Here is a 24,277-nt window from a genome sequence, read left to right as displayed (position 1 = left end):
AGGAAAGAGGGCTATAATAACGATAATACCCAACAAGTGAGCTGAGACCACTTGCATGGCTAAGAGAGTCTAATTAGGGAAGAAAATAATGAAAAAGTAAAACCCTCTAAAGTGGAAACAAACATTCTATTTCAGTCCTCCATGGACAAGAAACATCAACCTAGTTTGGGTTTAACTTAAACCACTTCGTATTTAGTTGAAGAGTTTTTTAAAAATTGCTGCAAACTTATTTGAGCTGTTTATATAGCTGGGGAGGTGGGGACCACCTACCCTTTATGGAAAGCAATGTACTTCCAGTGGCCCGAGAAAACAAGGCCTATTTTAAATTATGAAGTTTTACAAAATGAGGCTTTATTATTTTTGTTATCCTTATTTCTCCCACGAATGGTGGTCTGTGATACAAATGTAAAACAGATATACATTCCACCCCGAGGAATAAAAATCTACATACACCAGTCATTTCCTAAAAAAGAAAAAATTGTGTAGCCAGCTATGCCTTCCCCCTTTAATGATATATGTAGTTGTCTACGGTGCCTCATTCCAATTCTGTCTTCTGATTTTGACTGGTCCCACATATGCCTACCCATTCAGCTGCTTTCCTTGGAGAAGCAGAGGCAAGGTAAGCCATTTCCCTAGTTTTCATCTACCTAATTTCAGTCTGTTAGGGTCAAGTTTTAGCCTGTATACAAATAAATGCAATGAGAAAGCCTTGGACAATGGTGAGCAAAGTAATAGAGTGCTGACATTTATCAAATGTTTACTATTTGTTAAATATTGTTCCACATGGGTTAACTCATTAAATCCTCACAACAAACCTAAGAGGTGAATAATATTCCCATTTTACAGATGAGGAAACTGAGTCAAGAGAGGTGATGTAAGTTGCCCATAACTGTTGAGTGACTGAGTCAGGACTGAAATCAAGGCAGGCTGACTCTGAGCCCACCCTATTAGTCACCACGTTATTTTGCCCTCCTCATAAGCAAATTAATTCATGTAATGGATTCTTGCACAGACAGTTCCTTGGTGGTGATCACTGCTCAGTCTACAGTGGTGAGTGCTCCTTCTTGGAGCTGTACTTCAACCAATTTGCAGCCTGCTGAGGCCTCATATATGAAAATCTCTTTATAATCCACTCAGAATCATCTTTCACTTATGTCACCTCCTAGCAGTCATTATGGATGGCCTTGGCTCATCACATATTTGTTGTATAATGACTCCATATTCCCCTGTCAACTTTATTCTCATCTTTTACCTGCTAGATATCAGAAATAGATTGTATAAGCTCAGAAATAAACAGCCCTCTCCACACTAATATTTCCTCCTCCTCTCTCTTAAGTTATAATTATGTCATCTAGAATAAGTAGACAGATACCTGATGGAATCAAAGTTCAAGTGAGAAATAAATCCTCAAATTATTAATTACTAGTACTCTCAAGTACTCATTCAGTCTATGGCCACAGGTGAATTCAGATGGATTTGATAATATTTATTTCCTCTGGAAGCTGAGAGACATAGGGAGGAGAAAAAGACATGAACCTGCAAATTGCAGTATGACATAATTGAGATACAACCATGACACATTTGAGGTACAACCAAATTACTATGGAAGTATAGACTGGGAGTGACTAACTTTGTCTAAGGGGAGTAGGAAGAACTCACAGAGGAGGCAACACTTGAGCTGGGTCATGTAAGATAAGTAGGAGAAGGGGGTAAAAACTATCCAGACAGAATAAGCTGTGAAGATCTCAATGTATGTCAGAGTAAAGGGTGTTCAGGGAAGGGTGTAAAATCCTGAATAGTCAGAATGTAGGGGAATGAAGTGGACTGCACAGGTAAGAGGTGAAGCTATAGAAGGAAGCTGGGGCCATGCCAAGGAGTTCGCATAATATCCCACAGGCAGTGGAAGAGACCACAGAAGACTTTGTGTGAGGAAGTACGATCACACTTGTATTTTTCCCTCTCTCGTTGGCCTCTCCAGCTAGGCAGGTTTTGTTTATTATATTGCTGCTGTTACTTTATTGCTGTTGGTTGAAATCCATCAAGCTTTTATTAATATGCCAGGCACTGTGTTAAGTGTTTTATATAAATTGCTGGATGTATGTTTGGGGAATGAACCATTAGGTGCTACTAAGAAGTCATTTCTGCTGTTGTCTGAAAGGTTTCTACTGCAACCTTCTCATTTGAGAAAGACAAAAGGACCCATGTATTTTTGCTGTGTTTTGGACATATTTAATCAAATACTATTTATTATTTATGAATTTACTTCAACTGAGCATATCAGAGAAATGGAGTAAATCCTGGCATTCTAAAGAACTGGATAGATCTTTACTGAAAGGTGTACCTCAAGGGCAACAATTGATCAGTTCTCCCAGAGGCAAATTTCTCTGCCCTGGAAGTGTTCTGTGAGTCATTCATGGCCTCCACAGTGACATAAGCACTATATGACTATTAAACATGGCTTTATTTAAGTTTGGGCAAAAAAAGATCCCTGAGTTAATCTGGGAGACAGAGAAAATAAGAATCTGCAGGATTTTGGTTTTTGTTTTATATATACAACTCTTCTCTGCCGAATGTAATACAGATGGAAAAATTGTGATGCTGCTATCAAGCTGTTGAAAACAGTCTGCTCACCCAGATGGGCGCTCATTTGAAAGACAGGCACACCCGGTCAGTTCCCAGTAGCCAGCCCTGCAGTTCTTACACCTGGCTTCATGCAAGCACAGAAGGTGAAGCCAATTAATAACTTGTATAATTCCAGGCTGTCTCTACCCCCATGGCCAAATTCTGGACTGAGGATTGCAAACGCTCAGGAGACTCTGCTCTTCCTAAAGATCAAACCATGGAGTTTGCTGGAAACCAGGAAACAAAGGAGGTATGCTCTGATCAGTCATAGATTGTATATTAGATGCTCTGATCAGTCAGTATGCTCTGATCTGTCATAGATTGTATATTATAAAAGTTGGAGAAGGATCTCAAAGTTGGATTGGCTTTTCCATATTGCCAAAATCTTTTAAATCCTGGAAATAAAATTATCTGACAGTTTGAACCCCCAAAACCCAACTGAAAGCACTACTTTGGTGTCAAAGAGAAAAATTTCAAACGGAATCAATTTTTAGATGAGAACAGAATAGGATAAGGGACACGACCCTAGGGCTAGAGGTCACAAGGGTCTTGTGGCTGTCTTATAAGCATCCCAAAAATCCCCATGCTTCATATGGTCTCATGTTTCATTGTCTCCCCATAGACCAAGCTTTCCACATAGAAAGTGATGGGGCTTTTCCAGGGCAGTTTTTGCCTCTCTTTCTTTATTGATATTTCCTTTCACTTTGGTACCCAAGACTCCATACTGGGCATCTGCCTTCATGCCCACCTCTCAGTGTACCTCAGGAACTTCTTGTTTCATTTTGGAAAGAGGCTGGGTAGAGATATACGTACATGCATATCTTGCCTATTGTTTTTGGTTTTTAGAAATATTGCTCCACAAGGTTTTATTTAGAAAATTAGACAAATTTACTCAAATTACACTGTTACTAGCTGCTTAGATTACTACACTTATTCTTGGGACATCTGAACTTTAGCATTCCTTACAGCTAAAAGAACTTTCTTACAGTAATATTTCAGGCATTACACATAATCAAGAAAGAGCATTATTTCTGAGCAAAGGAGCCTGCCTGACATTTATAGGTAATTTTATTAGACTAAATAAAACGGAATAATGGGATCAAATAATATCAGACCATAAAGGAGGCAATCCAGTGTAAAGCCATTAATTTTTACGGATGTGAAATGAACTGATCACCTGCAATAGCAACAGTTTTTTGTTCTTCATCATTCTTTCTGCCTTTTCCCCCTGTTTAACTGGGCATGGGGCCACCCAAAACCAGGCAACACGCTCCAGTCTCCCTTGCAGCTACATATGGTCATATTCAGCTTTATTCTATTTAGCTAATGGATTGTAAACAAAAGGTTGTGTTTGACAGCTTGGAAGATTCCTTCTCCCCTTCCCCCTTCCTGCTGGCTGAAAGACTGATGTGATGAGTGGAGACAGTGTCATCTTGGACCATGACACAGAAGCTATTGCTTTCTGGTGCACTCAGGAATGGTAGAGCAATAAGGTAGAAGGAGCCTGAGTCTCTGAAACATGGCACTCTAGAGAGATTGCCTTCTAGATTTCTTTAAGTGTAAGACAATCAGATATCTATCTTTGTTTAAGTTACTGTGGTTTTGGATTTTTGTGTTACTCTTAGCCAAGCCTACTCTAAGCTGCTATATCAATAGTCTAGAAAATTATTAAATTGATTAGCAATGGCTTGCTAGAGGAGGGCAGGATGATGGTTGATGGGCAAGGCCTGATTCTAAATCCAACAGAGAAAGCACTTTAAATATTCTCTGTCTGGAGTTCCCAAATACTGATCCACAAATAGCTGCATCAGAATTGCCCTGACAGAGGTTCCCATAAATCCAGACTTCTGGTTCTCTTTTCAGGAGATTATGACTTAGTAGGCATTCTATGGGGTCCAAGACTGATATTATTTTAAAGCTCCTCACATAACCCTGATATCCAGATACACTTGGTAACTATCTGATCTACAACTGTTCTCTGCTGTGGGTCTGAGGTAGGGGGTGAAACAGAACCACCAGAAAGATTTGTTTGTTTTGGGGAAAAAAGCAAACAAATTTGAATTCTGAAATAATTTATTCCTCAAGTTATTTAGACCCACCTCTCCTTCTCCTAGTACCCACTGAGAGTCACACAAATGTCACCAAATGAACTGTTCTCTTTCAGGTTAGCCTTTGATATGGTTTGGATCTGTGTTGCACCCAAATCTCATGTCGAATTGTAATCCTCAATGTTGGAGGTGAGGCCTGGTGGGAGGTGACTGGATCACAGGGGTGGATTTTCCCCTCGCCGCTGCTCTCATGAGAGTGAGTGAGTGCTCATGAGATCTGGCGCAGCACCTTCCCACCCTCTCTTCCTCCTGCTGTGGCCATGAGGTGCCTTCCTCCCCTCTGCCTTCCACCACGATTGTAGGTTTTCCTGAGGCCTCCCCAAAAGCTGAGCAGATGCCAGCATCATGCTTCCTGTTGCAGCCTTTGGAAGTGCAAGCCAATTAAGCCTCTTTTCTTTATAAATTACCCAGTCCCAGCTATTTCTTTATAGCAGTGCAAGAATAGATGGATACAGCCTTAGTTCAGACAAACTGACATTGACATAATTTGCATGTGGTTAGACTGCATGTGGCTACTGTTTTTTGTTTTTTACAGATCACATTTTCCATGGGAGTTTAGTCAACACCAATGTGCATTACTATACATTCATGAATCATTTCCGACAAAAAGAATTACCATGAAAATGCAGAAAGACTTTACTTTTTAAAGATTCCAGGGCCTCACACCTCAGAGGTTGAACTTTTTGGTCCTTGCAAAGATCTGCAAGGTCAGCAGATTCAGTTAAACAGCTGTCAGGCGAAGCTGGCCTAATAACACTCGGGCATACCAGTGGGTTCTCTTGGCAGAAAAGGTGACAGGCAGGGGAAAGCATTAACAGAAGGCAGAGTGTGGCGAGTCATTCCCAACAGCAGTGCACAGAAAGGGATTATACTAAGAGTACATCTACACCAGTGAAATCCCCTTTCAAGATCCATCCTCATGTTGACAGGTGCAGGCTTGGGAACTCAGTTCTCCTGCCCTCCTCTGGAAAGCTAGAGGAGAAAGAGCCTCGACCAGGAGGAAGCCAAGCAGGACTCAAGGGGTTCACTATAACTCTGAGAAGAAATAGAATCAAACAGCACCAAAGATGCGTTTTAAGACAAAATTCCAAAATGATGCTGAAGATACCAAAGATCTAATTCTAACTGGGTTACTAACTCAGTCTGAGTTTGGGTAAGTCACATAACATTTCTGGTTTTAAATTTTGTCCTATGCAGATCAAGGGATTGAACTTAATGAACTATGAAATTCCTTTTAAAAGTTGGACAATTTTGTATTTATTGAATAGCTAATTATATTATATATAAATAGGTTCAAGGAAAAGCTGTCAGTCAATTATAGATTTGTTTTTATTTTAAAATATAAAAATCCTAAATCCCAACATAAAATCATCAGAGAGACATGCATGTCTTTGAAACTTGAATTTCTGAAAACTTTAATTGCTTAATCCCCATAAACTCTGATGGCATCCTGTTGTCCCTACTGAAAGATGCCATTATGCAAATATTTAGCCTAGTACTTTTAAACATCCACAAACGTTTATTTCACTCTCCCAAATAACATCAGTCAGAGGACTGAAAACATTCTGAACCCAGGCACTTATTGACATGATAGCTACAGGCTCTCATTAAAGGGTAGTCTATGAAATCTAATTCTGTGCTTACTGATGGTCTCCTGGGTTAAGAAAAATTGCAACCTGAAATGAGATACAGCTCTTTTATTGGTTGTTGTTACTGCAAAGTGGTCTTGAATCTTTTGGTGCTCTCTCCATTTTAACCCTCCTTCTTCAGGTGACAGAGCAGTAATAAAATACTCACTTCCTAAACCTTCCACATAACCCTGCTACTTGACTCACAGGCCATTGCCCATGTAAAAGGATTGAAAGATAAATTGGAACTCCCAGAAATCCCAGGAAATATTTGTATGTCATAGAGCTCCAATAGATTAAATAGGTTGGATTAAGCGCCAGTGCAATTCAGGGGAATGGAGAGAAAAAAGCCAAACTTACTTCATCCACATGCCCAACAGCTCCATAAATCCTTGCCATCTGTCCAATGAGGTAGGGGAATCTCTCACCAATCTCTTTCAGCATTGGAAGAAAACCATTCAAAGTCACTGGCTCATAGCCTGCTATCTCTATTAGGATGTTTAGGATGATGTCATTATGGGTTGAATCCTTCAAATGCCCAATTAGGAAAGGAATACACTTCTGAACTACCTATAAAGAGAGAGGGGAGGAGGAGGGAAGAAAGAAGGAAGAAAAAGAAAAGTTAATTAAATTGCAATTAATTTTGAAAGCAAAATTTTTTTGTATTAAACTTGAACTCAACACATTCTGGGATTATTAACCTCATTGGTACTCAGGCAAATCTCCCAAGTTTAGAATTTAAAATTTACAATAAAATCTTCAGAGCCTTTAGTTCCTTTTTCTTTTAATTTGTGCCTTACTGTTGAAGAGTGAAGTTTAAAATAATGCCTCAGTGTTGCTATTCATAAGTCAAGTTTCGATGTGTTATTTCCTCATTGGGAATGGTACATTTCCTCCAACCACCATGAAAGCTGCAATTTAAAGGACAATTTAAGTAGGTAGGAGATCCTTGTTGACTTTAATCAAAGCCTTCAAAATGGAGAAATTCAGTTTAGAAATGTTTAATAAATAAAAATATGAAAGCAGAAAAGATCTCCCACATTTTCTTCAATTTTCCATTTTGATCACAAAAATGTAATAATAAGATAAAATTATTAAAGCAAAATGATTTATACCATAGTCTCATATCTTAATTTTTTTTCTTGATTCTTAATGCTTATATGAATGTAAAGGTTAAATTCATCCAAGAAAATGGAACTCTTTGGTGGAATAAAGACACTATGTTAATATGTCACATACTGATAATGTAATGAATTGTTTTGTTTGCTAAAATAGAAGAATTAGAAAGGGAAACTTGTGGGAAGGTGAACAACGAAAGTGAAACAGATTTGCCCATCCATATTTCTGCTTTATTTGTTTCTTTTGTTTGTGTTTGATTTACTTTATTAATTTGTCATTTTTTGAGTAGGGTAGACTTTAAATGTAGCTTCCAGTATTAAAACCAAATCTGATACACAGCACCATCTGCCCAAAGTTGAACTCATAATCCACCCCCTGCCAAAAACCTGCTTCTCCCACCACCTCTTCTGGTTCTAAGTGCCTCCTTTTCTTATAAATTACACCATTATCCACCTGGCTACTCAAACTAGAAACTGTTTCTCCCTTACCAGCAGCTATTTTCCAAGCAATCACCAGGTCCTGTTGATTCCAATACCCAAGAATCCCACAGATTAGTCCACTCCCTTCTTTTTATATTCATCCATTCATTCACTCATTCACAAATACTGACTGAGTCCTTCCTATTTGCAAGCTGTAGGTGATGGAGATAGCAATAAGTCTGACAAGATTCACTGTTTAGTAAAGGAGATATTCAGTAAAAGAAATAATCACATCAGAAATGAACAATTATAATTTTAATAAATCCCATGTAGGGAAAACGTAGGGCTCTGTGAGAGACTGTCCCAGGGCCCTAATTGAGGCAAAGGGTCAGGGAAGGTCTCTCTCAGGGGGACATGGAGCTGAGATCCCTGACCCAGGCATCCCACACATGGGTTATTCCAACAGCCTCCTAACAGGTCTCCCTGCCCTCAGTCTTGCCCATCCAATCTCTTCTCAGATTTAGCAACAGTGGTGTTTTTTCCTGCCTTAAAACCCTACGGTCACTTGCCCTTTTTTTCATACCTGACTCCTATCCATCTTCCCACATTCAGTCCCTTGTCCACTTGGTCCACCTTCCCCCAGTCCAGATTCCACTACCTATCGCACATCAACTATGATGAATTTTTTAAAAACATTCTTAACTTGAGAAATTTTCTTTTGCATCTCGGATTTTACTCATGTGATCTGTTCCGCCTGGAATTCATGTTGCCCCCATTTTGCTTGAGTAGCTCCTGATCATTCTTGAGGCCTCAGATGAACTATTATTTCCTTAAGAAACCTCCCTCAGCTCCTCTCGTCTTCCTTCTCAGGCTATAGTGCCCTTGTGGAAGTTCCCACTGTACCCTAAATGGCCCTGAGCAGGTCCTTCACATGATTCCTTCTTATTGCTGCTCTAGATGCCTTTCAGGCTGGATTGAAAGTTCCACAAGGTTAAGCATCATCCCTATCTTGTACACCATTGGATACCTAATGCCTTACACAGAGTTTATCCAGAAGGTGAGTTAATAAGTTTTTGAGCAACAAATCAAAGGAAGATAAATCTAATTTGTATAGAGTGACATCTGAATAAAACATCTCCCCCACCCCATAGTAAAGAGTTGTACACAATGTTTAAACATATACTGTCATGTATTACTACAAAACAACTAAGAAGAACATAAAAGAAGAAAGTTTCTAGATAATTAAAATTATCCTATATAGAGATTTAAACTTCAGATTCATATCCAGTACTTTTGGAGGAAAGAATAGGGCTAGATTCTGGTAAATAGCATATACGAATGCACAGTTCTAGAAATGCTGCCTGTGCAATAGGAAGCAATTGTATCTTCTTCAGGAGAAGCCATGTGAGGTCCCTGGCACATATGGCAGAAGTGTCAGCCAGCTGCTCCAGGTCAGGGCAACATACTTAACCTCATGTTTTTAGCAATGAAAAATGCTTGCACATTTCCTGCCCCATTCTATAAAGTTTCATTTCCCAGTCCTTACTCTTCAGGTCCTGTTTCCTGAACACCAAGGTCTTTGTGACATGTACTTGTCTCATGCCACTTTTACTCTAAAATTTAAACTTCAGCAATACATCCCAAGCTACACAGCATGGGTTTTAGCTGTTGTCCCATAAAGAACAATTAAGAAGGGAAGAAAAAGAAGAAGTGAAGGAAGGAAGGAAGAGAAAGAGAGAAAGGAAGGAAAGAAAGAAAGAAAGAAAGAAAGAAAGAAAGAAAGAAAGAAAGAAAGAAAGAAAGAAAGAAAGAGGGAGGGAGGAAGGAAGAGAGGAAGGAAGGAAGAAAGGAAAGGAAGGATGGAAGGAGGGATGGAAGGAGAAAGAGAAAGGAAGAAAGAAAGAAAAAGAAAGAAAGAAAGAAAAAGAAAGAAGGAAAGAAAGAAAGAAAAGGAAAGAAAGAAGACAGAAAGAGAAAGAAAGATGCTCAAGGCAAATACATACACCTGGGCATAGTTGAATCCACAGAAAGAGCAAGGGAAGAGAAGCCCTAAACAATGTAAATTAAATAATAACAATTTTACAAATTCAACAAAAGTTGACATTTTTTACTCTGAATTCCGACTAGCCTAAAGTTTGTTATGATAATGATAGAAAAGATAGATATTTCTTGAAGTTTATCCACACATGACAGACAAGTCTGCCTTGGGTTTTAGATAGATTATTCTTGGATTAGAAGGAATTTTATTTTCCAAACATAGGGCATTTCCTTAGGCTGGTGTCTTCAGTGCTTCCTCATTGAGAGCTGTCTGCCTGATGCAGGGAATAGTGGGCTTCACTGAGAGCCAAGTAGCCACTAAGAATAAGATGCTGGCTGCAGAGAGCAAGCTGACATGGACTTTGTTCAGGCTGTAAACCATGGACAGCTGAAAAAGCTACCAAACTGGCCTTGTTGCCTCAAATCTCTCTCCCTTCTGTTCAGGCTCCTCACTGCCACCAGACTCATAGCCCTCAAACTCCGATCTGATCACCTCAGGTTTCTCTTAGAGACTTTCAAAATTTTCTCATGGCCCATGGCCAAAATTCCAGAGCCATGGTATTCCAGACTCCGGTGTCTTTTTTGATGGGCCTATCTGCAGACTCTTCCCCTATGACCCAGTTACATGGCACTGATCACCCACAGTGGCTTGAACACAGAGAGAAATCTTGTACTTTCAAATTCGATCTCAAATCTCTACTTCTGGGAAATCTTCTCTCTACCCACCCTAACACATGCAGGACCGGACACTAGGGTACAAGCAGAGTCCTTCACACCACAAATACTCAGCCGCTATATAAAATGTTCTATCCTCCTCCCTGACAAATGTGCCTTTCTAACAATCTCTGATACTTGATTTGAATTTAGAACGTTTGACCTCTGGAGAGAAAATAAGGAGAGATGTCTCCCAGTCCCCATTCCTTGTCCCATACCTTCTCTTCTATTTCCACCCCGGCTTTGCCCTGCATGTGAACACCCCAGTCCACACATGCAAGCTCTTCTAGGCCACCTCTCAAGAATATGGGGTCAACTGTTGGCATGGCTTGTTCTCAGGAGAACAGACCCAAGGACCAAGTATTCACAAGTCCTGGAAGCAGGTTTGAGATACCTGGGAAAGGAATTCCAAGGTCTCAGTTACCTGAACTGAGCTTAGTGGGCAAAAGAGTGGGTGGGAACTGGGGGTGCAAGTAAAGGTGGGCCCAAACAGAATGCTCTAAACCAAGTAGCCCAGCATAGGGCCTCGGCCCTGAATTCCCTGGTTTTTCCTGGGTAGAATTAGTCACTTCCTCTTCCATGCTCCCACAGCAGTCTATTTACGAGTTTGGCATTTTGTCATTGAAGTTTTATGGATACATCTCCCAGACCATGTACACCTTGAGGATATGGCCATCTGAAGACAGTGCCATAACTTAATTTACAGCAATAACATTTCAAATCTTATGTAAAGAATAAATTTTTTGAGCAATTAAAGTCTCAGGATACAAAATCAATATGCAAAAATCACTAGCATTCCTATATACAAACAGCAGGCAAGCAAAGAGCCAAATCATGAATAAATTCCCATTCACAATTGCTACAAAGAGAATAAAATACCTTGGAATACAGCTAACAAGAGAAGTGAAGGACCTCTTCAGGGAGTACTACGAACCACTGCTCAAGAAAATCAGAGAGGACACAAACAAATGGAAAAACATTCCATGGTCATGGATAGGAAGAATCAATATTGTGAAAATGGCCATACTGCCCAAAGCAATTTACAGATTCAATGCTATTCTTATTAAACTACCACTGACCTTCACAGAATTAGAAAAACTATTTTAAAATTCATTTGGAACCAAGGAAGAGCCTAAATAGCCAAGACAATCCTAAGCAAAAAGAATAAAACTGGAGGCATTATACTACCCAACTTCATACTAAACTGCAAGCCTACAGTAACCAAAACAGCAGAGTACTGGTACAAAAACAGACACACAGACCAATGGAACAGAATAGAGATCTCAGAAATAAGACTGCACATTTACAATCATTTGATCTTCAACAAACCTGACAAAAACAAGCAAGGGGGAAAGGATTTTCTATTCAATAAACTGTGCTGGGAGAAGTGACCAACCATATGCAGAAAACTGAAACAGGACCCGTTCCTTACGCCTTATACAAAAATTAACTCAAGATGGATTAAAGACTTAAATGTAAAACCCCAAACGATCAAAACCCTAGAAGAAAATCGAGGCAATACTATTCAGGACATAGGCACAGGCAAAGATTCATGATGAAAACATCAAAAGCAATTGCAACAGAAGCAAAAATTGACAAATGGGATCTAATTAAAGAGCTTCTGCACAGCAAAAGAAACTATCATTAGAGTGAACAGAAAATCTATAGAAAGGGAGAAGATTTTTGCAATCAATCTGATAAAGGTCTAATATCCAGAATCTACAAGAAACTTAAACAAATTTGCAAGAAAAAAAACAAACGACCCAATTAAAAAGTGGGCAAAGAATGTGAACAGCCATTTCTCAAAAGAGGACATTCTTGTGGTCAACAAAAATGAAAAAAAGCTCAACATCACTGATCATTAGAGAAATTCAAATCAAAACCACAATGAGATACTGTCCCATGCCAGTCAGGATAGCAGTTACTAAAAAGTCAAGAAGAAATAAATGCTGGCGAGGTTGTGGAGAAAATGGAACGTTTTTACACTATTGGTGGGAATGTAAATTAGTTCAACCATTTTGGAAGATAATGTGGTGATTATTCAAAGACCCAGAACCAGAAATAGCATTTGACCCAGCAATCTCATTAGTGCGTATATACCCAAAGGAATATAAATCATTCTATTATAAAGATACATGCATGCATATGTTCATTGCAGCACCATTTGCAATACCAAAGACATGGGGTCAACCCAAGTACCCATCAATGATAGACTGGATAAAGAAAATGTGGCACATATATACATAGCATGGACTACTATGCAGTCATAAAAAGGAACAAGATCATGTCCTTTGCAGGGACATGGATGGAGCTGGAAACCACTATACTCAGCAAACTAATGCAGAAACAGAAAACCAAACACCACATATTCTCATTTATAAGTGGGAGGTGAATGATGAGAATACAAGCATACGATGTGGGAAGGGTGGAAAAACACACACTAGGGCCTGTTGGGAGGCTGGGGGGAGGGAGAGAATCAGGTAGAATAGCTAATGCATGCTTGACTTAATAACCAGGTGATGGGTTGATCTGTGCAGCAAACCACCATGGCACACATTTACCTGTGTAATAGACCTGCACATCCTGCCCATGTACCCCAGAACTTAAAAGTTGAAGGAGAAAAAAAAAAGAGCAATTATGCACACACATGTGTGTCGGCACACACTTCCTCTTCAATTAGTCTTCATGCCCAGTTTTATCTTGTAATTACTTTGGCTAGCATTAAGAATCTACTAATCTCTAGAAATCTACAAAATGACGGCCATTCTTTTTATTTACTAATTCCCACCGTGCTGAAATATATTATATATTCCAAAAACCATAGTTCTGCTCTAAATTTCAGAACACTCTATATATTCCAGCACTCCATCTTCTTAACGTTCTGTAAATGACTTCTTATTTTAAATAAATACCAAAAGTGACCCTGAGTATTATTGGCCTCGATTAGGTGTGTGAATAGGAATGCTCTACATTGTTGTGTGAAAATCCTAGAAAATAATTCTCTCCTCTAGGGAAGAGATCACAAAAGCAGCTCCTCTGTGTCTGAACATTCATCACCGGAAGACTGCCCTTGCCACTTCCTGCCACTCATTGCTGTGTGCTTGGGGCTAGAAGCTAATGTCCCAGGAATAACAACAGATGTGCTTATATGTGTAACTAAACTCTGTTCCTTTCGTTGGCTAGACTACAGCATGGTTTACAGCAGCCAAGATTACAGACTTGATTCTCACAAAGGCCACTCGGAAAACTGACCATCCAGCCTTTTTCCGTAAATGGATCCTGAGAATTCTCTGGAGGTACCAGGTATAAATTACTAGCCAGGAACTGCCTCCTCCCATCTGACAAGGATAGTGTCCTGAAAAGTAGGATGCCCAGAGCGCAATGATGGAGGAAGGGGACCCACCTACTCAGTTAGCCACATCCTGGAGCTCATAGATACATGGATGTTGAAGCGAGGCTACCGTCACAGTCTCATGGACTAGTCAGCTTTATGTAGAGAAATTTTTTTCAAGGGCCAACTGTTGATCCTCCAGCCCTGGAAAACCATGTTATCCCAGGTCACAGAGTGAGAAGGGCATTTGGGACACATGAAACATTCCTGCACATTGCCTTCCCTAGAGAGCCCACTCAGTTTACCTCCAAGTTATACAACATCAGGAATGCTTTAATGCAGGAACAGAAGCTTTACTTGAATTCCAGTTTCACGAAGTCAGTCTCCTTATTTAGCTTCCTCTTTTGCCTGAAATGAATTAGGCTTAACTTGAAAGCTTCAGTCTAAATTTCTGGTTGTCGCCACTTATTTCCCTTCTCAGTAAACCATTTCTCCACATATCCTTCCATCTCCCTTGCTCACTGTCTAATTAAGGAAGGGGTGAGAGAGAAGGTGAATCAGGTGGTTTCTGTATTGCACCACCTGTGGTGACAGACCCTTTGAAATCAAGGGTGCACTCTAGTTCTAGGAGTGCTGGCAGCAGGAACAGAGCATGAAGAGCTGAGGGAGGCAAGTGGAGAGGCTGCTTTACCATGACGGTAGGGCTGACAGGAATGGGACTCCACAATCCCCCCCCATTACAACTTCTTCTCCCCAGGTAGGATCCCGGTATGGGTGGGGTCCATCCACATCACTCTAGGTGCTCCCTAAACCCTGGCCTCTTTGTTCTGGGATCCACACGCAGCACCCACAATATCTAGCAGAACATGAGTTCACCCTCTCCTCATTTTGTTTACTCTCCTTCTCTTGTCTAGCCACCCTCCAACTGCCCTCTCTTCCTCACCTTCTCCTGTATCTTCTGGAACTTTCATTTGCTTCACAAGCCACAGCCTTACAGCCTTGATTCTTTAGTGTGTTGAGGTCAAAAGATTTCATTGGTTGGAATTAGACTGGGTTTGTATTGCAGCTTGGCCTGATCTATCTGGCTTTGGGAAAGTGACCTAGCTAGTGTGAGGCCCAGATGGTTTTAGGATGGTTTTAGGGAAGGTAGTATGACTCTGATGGTCAGTGGGGGACATGAAAGTTGAAAGGCTGATAAAGATGAAGTGCATGTGAAAAGCCACCTCAGCCACCAAGTCACCCTTTGGTACCACCACTGTTCTTAATAACCTCTCCAAACTTTGGCTTCTCTATTTATAAAATAAAAAGCTTGTTGTCGGAAATAAATGAGACGTCTGTGATACACCTACATAGTGCCTGGTACATGGTATGAGCTCAGTCACTATTAGTGCTATTGTCCACCCTCCCCTGCCTGCTGGGACCAGTACTGAGAAAACTCCTCCTCTGTTAGCCTTCTCTACAGTGGAAGTGGAAGCTGCCCAGTTATTTCCCCAGTCGGAGACCTCTGTTCTAGGTGATCCAATAATCCTTCAACTCCACTCCTCAACCCAAACTCTATGGCAGTTTTGCTCATCCTTTCTGTCCTCAGTCCTTTCCAAAATTGGTTCTCTCACTTGTGCTCTGGAATACATTCCCCATCTTCCTCCAGCACCTTGTTCTGTTTCCTATTTCCTCTCGCATCTTCAATCCCTTATTCTTATTGTGTCTTTAACCCTCCTTGTTTCTTCTAAACTTCCTGAATTGGCAGTCCATACTCATATGGTCCTTTCCTAACCTTCCCTTCCACATGCAATCCACAATAAATGACTGACTTCTCCCACTCCACCTCACAAATGCTGCCTTTTGTAAAAAAGATACAACTGATGAGCCCCAATGGCCAAATCCAAGGTCAGTGCCTGCCTCTTGTCTTTTTTACTTCTTTAGACTTTGACCCTGTTGAGCCACTTTTTCCCCTTTCACAGCATGAGTTTTCCTGGTTCTTCATGTCTTCACTCTTTTTGTCTCTTGTTAATTTGTTCATTTCTTAATTCAATAGCTTTGTATTCACGTCATACTATGTGACCCAGCACTACACTAGGGAGTGCATATGAATATGTAGATAAGAGTCCTATGTACCTTAAGGAGTTTATCGTGCACCAAAAGAAACAGTCTTGCAAAAATAATGACATATTGCTCTAGGGGCAACAGGGACAGTGCATACCAATAACATAGAACTCCCCAGTCCTCTGCCTGAGCTCTAGCCTTGCTACTCAAAGTGTGGTCCCTTGAAGCAACAGCAGCAGCACTATATGGGTACTTGTAAAAAAGACACAGTTAGGTCCCCAATTGTGTCTACTGAACCTACTGAACCAAAACCCCTGGGATTGAGGCCCAGGCATTGGTCATCCTTGTTGGTCTCATCTCCTGAAGCTTCCTGTGAATTCTGCTCTCCAATACCCAAGATTCCCAGCTCTGAATCATCTGCATAAAAGTATGCATTTTTCAGGGTATGGCTCTGATGTCACTCCCTTTGTGGGACTTCATGGCATCTATTTCCCCCTAAAGTAGAATTCACTACCCCCTCTCTCTGTTTATGCCATTTGCAAAGCATTTATCACCTTGTTTAATTTGGTTCTATCTTTGTTCTCAGTTTAGTTCTATGAATATTTATTGAGCACTATCAGATACTGTGGAAAAGTCTAAGATACAGAGGAAAGAAGAAATCATTTCTTGTCAAAGGAGCTTGCAGTCTATTGTGGCTAATTATGCATATAACTATTCTTTCTTGCTTTCCTTTGAATAATTTGGATGTTGAATACAAATGTTCCAGTCTTCACTTTAGCATTGATTTTTTTTCAAGTGGTGGATAGTGAAATTATAAAGAAATGAGACAACCATAATTGAATAACCTTGGGCTAACCATTCATATTCACTGGGCACACATGTTGGTTGATATGGTTTGGCTGTGTGTCCTCACCCACATCTCATCTTGAATTGTACTCCCATAAGTTCCATATGTTGTGGGAGGGACCTAGTAGGAGATAATTTGAATAATGGGGGCAGTTTCCCCCAAACGTTTTTCATGGTAGAGAATAAGTCTCATGAGATCTGATGGTTTTATCAGGGGTATCCAAAAATGAGAGGCCTCATTTTCTCTTACTGCCACCATGTAAGAAGTGCCTTTTGCCTCCCACCATGATTCTGAGGCCTCCCCAGCCATGTGGAACTATAAGTCGAATTAAACCTCTTTTTCTTCCCAGTCTTGGGTATGTCTTTATCAGCAGCATGAAAACTGACTAATACAGTAAATTGGTACCAGTAGAGTGGGGCGTTGCTGAAAAGACACCTGAAAACTTGGACGTGACTTTGAAACTGGGTAACAGGCAGCAGTTGGAACAGTTTGGAGGGTTCAGAAGAAAACAGGAAAATGTGGGAAAATTTGGAACTTCCTAGAGACTTGTTGAACAGCTTTGACCAAAACACTGAAAGGGATATAGACAATAAGGTCCAGGCTGAGGTGGTCTCAGATGGAGATGAGAAACTTGTTGGAAACTACAGCAAAGGTATGCTTGTTACGTTTCAGCAAAAAGACTGGTAGCATTTTGCCCCTGCCCTAGGGATTTCTGGAACTTTGAACTTGAGAGAAATGATTTAGGGTATCTGGCAAATAAGTTTCTAAGCAGCAAAGCATTCAAGAGGTGACTTGGGTGCTGTTAAAGACATTCAGTTTTATAAGGGAAATAGAGCATAAAAGTTTGGAAAATTTGCAGCCTGACAATGTGATAGAAAAGAAAAACCCATTTTCTGAGGAGAAATTCAAGCTGGCTGCAGAAATTTGCATAAGTAACAAGGAGCCAAATGTTAATCCCCAAGACAATGGGGAAAATGTGTCCAAGGCATGTCAGAGGTCTTCATGGCAGCCCCTCCCATCACAGGCCCAGAGACCTAGGAGGAAAAAATGGTTTCATGGGCAAGGCCCAGGGCCCCCATGCTGTGAGCAGTCTAGGGACTTGGTGCCCTGTGTCCTAGACACTCTCACTGTGACTGAAAGGGGCCAAAGTACAGCTCGGGCCATGACTTCAGAGGGTGCAAACCCCAAGCCTTGACAACTTCCATGAGGTGTTGAGCCTGCAGGTACACAAAAGTCAAGAATTGAAGTTTGGGAACCTCTGCCTAGATTTCAGAGGCTGTATGGAAATGCCTGGATGTCCAGACAAAAGTTTGCTTCAGGGGCAGGGCTCTCGTGCAGAACCTTTCCTAAGGCAGTGCAGAAGGGAAATGTGGGGTCAGAGCCTCCACACAGAGTCCCTACTGGGGCACCAGCCTGTGAAAGCAGCCAGGAGGGAGGCAGTACCCTGAAAAGTCACAGGGGTGGAGCTGCCGAAGAACCCCTGCATTGGTGTGACTCAGATGCGAGACATGGAGTCAATGGAGATCATTTTGGAGCTTTAATATTTGAGTGCCCTGCTGGATTTCAGACTTGCATGGGACCTGTAGCCCCTGGCTTTGACCAATTTCTCCCATTTGGAACAGTTGTATTTATCCAATGTAACTTGCTTTTGATTTTACAGGCTCATAGGCAGAAGGCACTTGCCTTATCTTAGATGAGATTTTGGACTGTGGATTTTGGACTGTGTTAATGCTGAAATGAGTTAAGACTTTGGGGGACTGCTGGGAAGGCATGGTTGGTTTTGAAATGTGAGGAAATGAGATTTGGATGGGCCAGGGATGTAGTGTTACGGTTTGGCTCAGTGTCCCCACCAAAATCTCATCTTGAATTGTACTCCCATGATGCCCAAATGTTGTGGGAGGGATGCAGTGGAAGATAATTTGAATTATGGGGGTGGTTTCCCCCATACTGTTCTCTTGGTAGTGAATAAGTCTCATGAGATCTGAAGGTTTTATCAGGGTTGTCTGCTTTTGCATGGGGTTTCTCATTTTCTCTTCCTGCCACCATGTAAGGAGTGCTTTTTGTCTCCTGCCATGATTCTGAGGCCTCCCCAGCCATGTGGAACTGTAAGTCGAATTAAATCTCTTTTCTTCCCAGTCTTGGGTATGTCTTTATCAGCAGCATGAAAACGGAATAACACATTGGTACTCTCCAAAATCCATTTCGAATTCCCTCTTCCTGGCAGCCTCTAGTTTCTGTCTGTGTATCCTCCAGTTCAAGAGAAGCTCTAGAGGTAGAGCATGTATCCTAAACAGACAGAATATCAAGACTTCTGTTGGCTGCTGGTGGCAGTGATAGATGTAGGAGAAGCATAGTGCCAAGAGAGCCCCTAGCACCTATTTGGAGATGACAAGGAGAAAGCCTGTGGAAAATGGAAGCCTAGAAGTCAAATCTGAGAAATCAAAATAGAGAAATTGTTTGTTCATATTATTTTTGAACCAAACCTCATCTGATTTTTTTCCCATCACATGAGCTATAAATTCCTATCATTGATGAAACTATTGTGGTTTGGGTGTTCTATTACTGATAATCATAAGCATCCTAATTGTTATAATATTCTACTTGAATCCAAAGAACAATAACTGATTTGCTATCTGAGAAATGAACCTTGCTCTCACTATAGGCTGATTAATTCACAAATAAAGTTAAGCATAGTTCTTTCTCTTGGTCTTACCTGAGAAACTACAGATTCCTAGAACTGCATGATGACATTAAACTTTCTTTAACGCCATTCTGCAATAGCTACAGATTCGCACATCTCTTGCCTTTTGTTTGTTTGTTTGTTTTGTGTTTTTTGAGACAGAGTCTCACTGTATCACCCAGGCTGGAGTTCAGTGGCTCTATCTCAGCTCACTGCAACCTCTGCCACCTGGGTTCAAGCGATTCTCCTGCCTCAGCCTCCGGAGTAGCTGGGATTACAGGCTCCTGCCACCACGCCCAGCTAATTCTTCTTTATATTTTTTATTTTTTTGAGACAGAGTCTTGCTCTGTTGCCCAGGCTGGAGTGCAGTGGCGCAATCTTGGCTCAGTGCAACTTCTACCTCCTGAGTTCAAGTGATTCTCCTGCTTCAGCCTCCTGACTAGCTGGAATAACAGGCACGCACCACCATGCCCAGCTAGTTTTTGTATTTTTAGTAGAGACAGGGTTTCACCATGTTGGTCATGTTGGTTGAACTCCTGACCTCGTGATCTGCCTGCCTCAGCCTCCCAAAGTGCTGGGATTACAGGCATGAGCTACTGCACTCAGCCTAATTTTTGTATTTTTAATAGAGACAGGGTTTCACCATCATGGCCAGGCTGGTCTTGAACTCCTGACTTTCTGATCCACCCGCCTCAGCCTCCCAAAGTGCTGGGATTACAGCCATGAGCCATTACTCTGCCTGGCCCATTTGTTGCTTTTCATTACTGTATCTGTATGGTTAATTTTTTAATTTTTAATTTTTATTTATTTATGTCTTTATTTTTAAGACAGGGTCTCACTCTGTCACCCAGGCTGGAGTGCAGTGGCATGATTTTGGCTCACTGTAGCCTCAATTTCCCTGGCTCAGGTGATTCTCCCACCTCAGCCTCCTGAGTAGCTAGGACTACAGGTGCCTCCTCCATGCCCTGCTAATTTTTGTATTTTTTGTATAGACAGAGTTTCACCATGTTGTTCAGACTGGCCTCAAGTGATTCACCCACCTCAGCCTCCCAAAATGTTGAGCTTACAGGCACGAGCCACCATGCTTGGCCTGTGATGGTTAATTTTATATGTCAACATGACTGGGTCATGGGGCACCCAAGTATTTTATTAAACATTATTTCTGGGTGTGTCTGTGAGGATGATTTCAGATGAGATTAGCATTTTAATGGGTTGACTAAATAAAGCAGATTGCCCCTGCAATATGGGTGGGCCTCATCCAATTATCTGAGGGCCTGAAAAGAACAAAAAGGTGGAGGAAGAGAGAATTTACTCTCTCTGCCTGATTTTGTGAGCTGGAACATTGGTCTCTCCTGTCCTCAGACTGTAACTTGTGCCATCGGCTCTCCAGTTCTCAGGCTTTCAAACTTGAACTGAAATTATGCCACTGGTTTTCCTTGGCATCTAGCTTGCAGATGACAGATGGGACTTCTTAGCCTCCATAATTTCATGAGCCAATTTCTCATTATACAAATATAATAAGTAGATGAGTGCTTTCACTTAAAAATGGACATGTATAAATGTATGAGACAGGAAATCCTAAGCACATATGCTGTTCGCACACAAAGAAACATGCCTGGTTGCGTGGACCATGACATATACAATGTACTTTTTACCTCGAGTTGTTTTTTCTTTGCTGCTACATGCAAAAGCCGTAGTAGATGGTACTGTTCTGGCTGTTCCAGCTGAGACATCAAGGCCAGGAGTTCTGTCAGGTGTCTATTAATTGGCTGAGGCTGCTTTTCATACACAGCAGGTAACACTCTCAACAACATGGTGTTACCTGTTAAGGGAACAACAAAGGAAATGATGACTTTATCAAACCATGAGCAACAGAAATAACATTATTACCAATGTAATAATATTGGCACTTACACATTAAATAGCACAGACTGATGGCCAATTCTTTTACTAAAAATAACATGGTACCTTATTCTGAGATTAAAATGTGATTTACTCTGATTCTACAAAAGGAAATATTTTATGATATAATCAGCACCATTAACTAATGAAAAATTTTCCTGAGTAATGCACCATGGGGATAGAGGAACTCTGACAGTAATCAGACCACACCCTTTTGAAGGAAACAGTTCCAATAAAGAATTACTGATGATAAACAAAATTTGGATGATGTTTAAATGAAAGCTAAGCAGTGCTATAATCATGGACCTAAATGAAACTAAACAACAGAAAAAGTGCAGAGGAATGAATTCACATTCCTGGAAGATACAGAATCATAATTTAGTCAACTCACATACAGAAACTATGCTTATTTTATGAATAGTCTAAGAAGTAGTAATGCAAATTTAAATCCACAATTTCTGCACTATTTCAAGGGAAGTTTAGCCTCAGCTGGTTTGTCACACATAATTTCCTCAAAGATATGTATAGACAACTAGATTTATAATGGCAAAACCTCAAGAAATATATTACATAAGGTATAGAAACTTATTTGCAATCAACATATGGGCAACATCTGCTTATCACTTTATGGTATGGATTTTTTTTCTCAAAATCCTCACAAGTACTTAAACGTCTCAGGAGAATTGTTTCTAGGCATTTCTTGAACAATAATTTTCTTGACTCTATTTACTTTTACTTTAAATTTAGCTTTGTATATAGAAGCCATATACAGAAAGAATCAAATAAGCATGAATTACACATATATGGACCTTCATTAAATGGTAGGAACATGCCTATATATAAAAGACAATTATTAAAGAAAGAAGGCCAGAATTTTCAGAATATCAATATCTAAATTTAATGAAAGTGTGATTCTGGATAAAACTGAATGAATTTGGGAGACAATAAAAAATGAGAATTTTTTTCCCCACATGTAGTTCATAGAATAAGTCTAAAACAGGTTTTATCATGTTCTCCAGAATACAAATTGTTGGAAATATTTAGTTTTCTTTAAAATGTTGTGTTCACCAGTATTTATTTTCAATAATTTAATTTTCAACAATTTGCTTTGTTTTTTGTTTATTTTACTATGAGTGTCTCCTTAAAAGATCAGGAATTTTTTTAATGCAATACCCAATTTGTACAGCCCACATTAGATCATAGAACTTAGTTATGAGGACATACTGATCAACTGCTAAAAATGGTCACGTTAAAAGGGACGGTAGTTGCCATCTAAGACAGGAAACTATTGTGTGGCATTTTGTTACAAAACTCACTACAGGCCCTGGGAGCCTTGAAGGGAAAAACCCTAGATTAGTCATTTTTAGCTGACTTGAATTTCAATCAAATAATACAAAAATAAATGCAGAACTTTTGCGGAAATCTTATAAATTCCATTAGTAAATAATATCTTCTTTTAAATTATGAAATAGTTCAAGTCATCAAACAATTGTAGGCAATAATATAAGGAGCATTGGTGTGCCTACCAACCAGATTTGTCAAAACTTAACCTTATATCGTAACTGCTTTTCATCCCATTTGTTTCCTTTTCTCCCCAGAGGCAACCATCATCCTAAAGGTAGTATTTATGATCTCCATAAGTATTTTTACACTTTAATTACATGTGTATGTATCAATAAAGATTTTATAGTATGGTTTTTGATGTTGTAAAATTTTATATGAATACCATCATACTCTACATATCCCTTTGCAACTTATTTTTTTTCTATTCAACATTTTGTAGAAGTTGTACCTCCAAGAAGCTCTCCTTCATTTATTCTCACAGCCATGTGTTATTCCAATGTATAAATATGCAACAACTTATTTATATACACTCTGTGATTAAAAGACATTATGTTGTTATTATTATTCGTTGCTATAATCAATAATGCTGAAATAACTGTCTCTGTGCAAAAATGAGAGATATTTCATAAGGTAGTGTTTCTGAGTCTAATGTGCTTAGAAGTCACTGGGCATATCTTTAAAACACAGATGTTGATTCAACAGGTTGGAGGTAGGGTTTGAGAGTCTGAATTTCTAACCAGCTCTCAGATAACACTGATGGTCCCTGGACCACATAGTTAAGTGGCAAAGCACTGGGTATGTCCCTAGGAGTTGACTTTGTAGATGTTCCAAAATTTCTTTGTGAAGCAGTTGTATTCATTTTCTATAGCTGTCATTAGAAATTATCTCAAAATTAGTGGCCTAAAATAACACAAATTTATTATCTTATATTTCGGTAGTTCAGAAGTCTGACGTAAGCCTCACTAACATAAAATCAAATGTGTGCCCAGGGTTGGGTTCCTTCCTGGAGGCTCTAGGAGAGAATTTGTTTCCTTGACTTAACCAGTGATATACTTTGGCTCCGTGTCCCCACCTAAATCTCATCTTGAATTGTAATCCTCATGTGTCGCGGGAGGGTCCTGGTGGGAGGAGGTTGTATCATTAGGGTGATTTTATCCATGCTGTTTTCGTGATAGTGAGGGAGTTCTCATTAAATCTAATGGTTTAAAAGTGGCAGTTTCCCCTTTACTCTCCCTCTCTCCTGCTGCCATGTAAGATGTGCCTTGTTTCACCTTTGCTTTCTGACAGGATCGTAAGTTTCCTGACGCCTCCTCAGCCACGTGGAACTGTGAGCCCTACAAAGGACACGAACTCATCCTTTTTTATGGCTGCATAGTATTCCATGGTGTATATGTGCCACATTTTCTTAATCCAGTCTGTCACAGATGGACATTTGGGTTGATTCCAAGTCTTTGCTATTGTGAATAGTGCTGCAATAAACATA

At 40.2% G+C, this 24,277-nt stretch overlaps 1 protein-coding gene across 8 annotated transcripts in view; it reads right to left on the bottom strand.

Moving 5' to 3' along the window:
• Nucleotides 1-24,277, bottom strand: part of VEPH1 (ventricular zone expressed PH domain containing 1) — a 244,302-nt gene that overhangs the window by 139,187 nt on the left and 80,838 nt on the right. For all 8 annotated transcript variants that reach the window (XM_073023493.1, XM_008008592.3, XM_008008589.3 and 5 more), the window contains 2 exons: nt 21,204-21,370; nt 6,719-6,928 (listed from right to left, as the gene is read on the bottom strand). In XM_073023493.1, coding sequence (XP_072879594.1) covers nt 6,719-6,928; nt 21,204-21,370 — 377 coding nt within the window. The remainder of the gene's footprint in view (nt 1-6,718; nt 6,929-21,203; nt 21,371-24,277) is intronic.

The sequence above is a fragment of the Chlorocebus sabaeus genome, chromosome 15 (genome assembly GCF_047675955.1).
Source record: "Chlorocebus sabaeus isolate Y175 chromosome 15, mChlSab1.0.hap1, whole genome shotgun sequence".
Lineage (NCBI taxonomy): Eukaryota > Metazoa > Chordata > Mammalia > Primates > Cercopithecidae > Chlorocebus > Chlorocebus sabaeus.
Note: the sequence above shows the minus strand (reverse complement) of the source record. Positions and strands in the feature narration are given on the sequence as shown.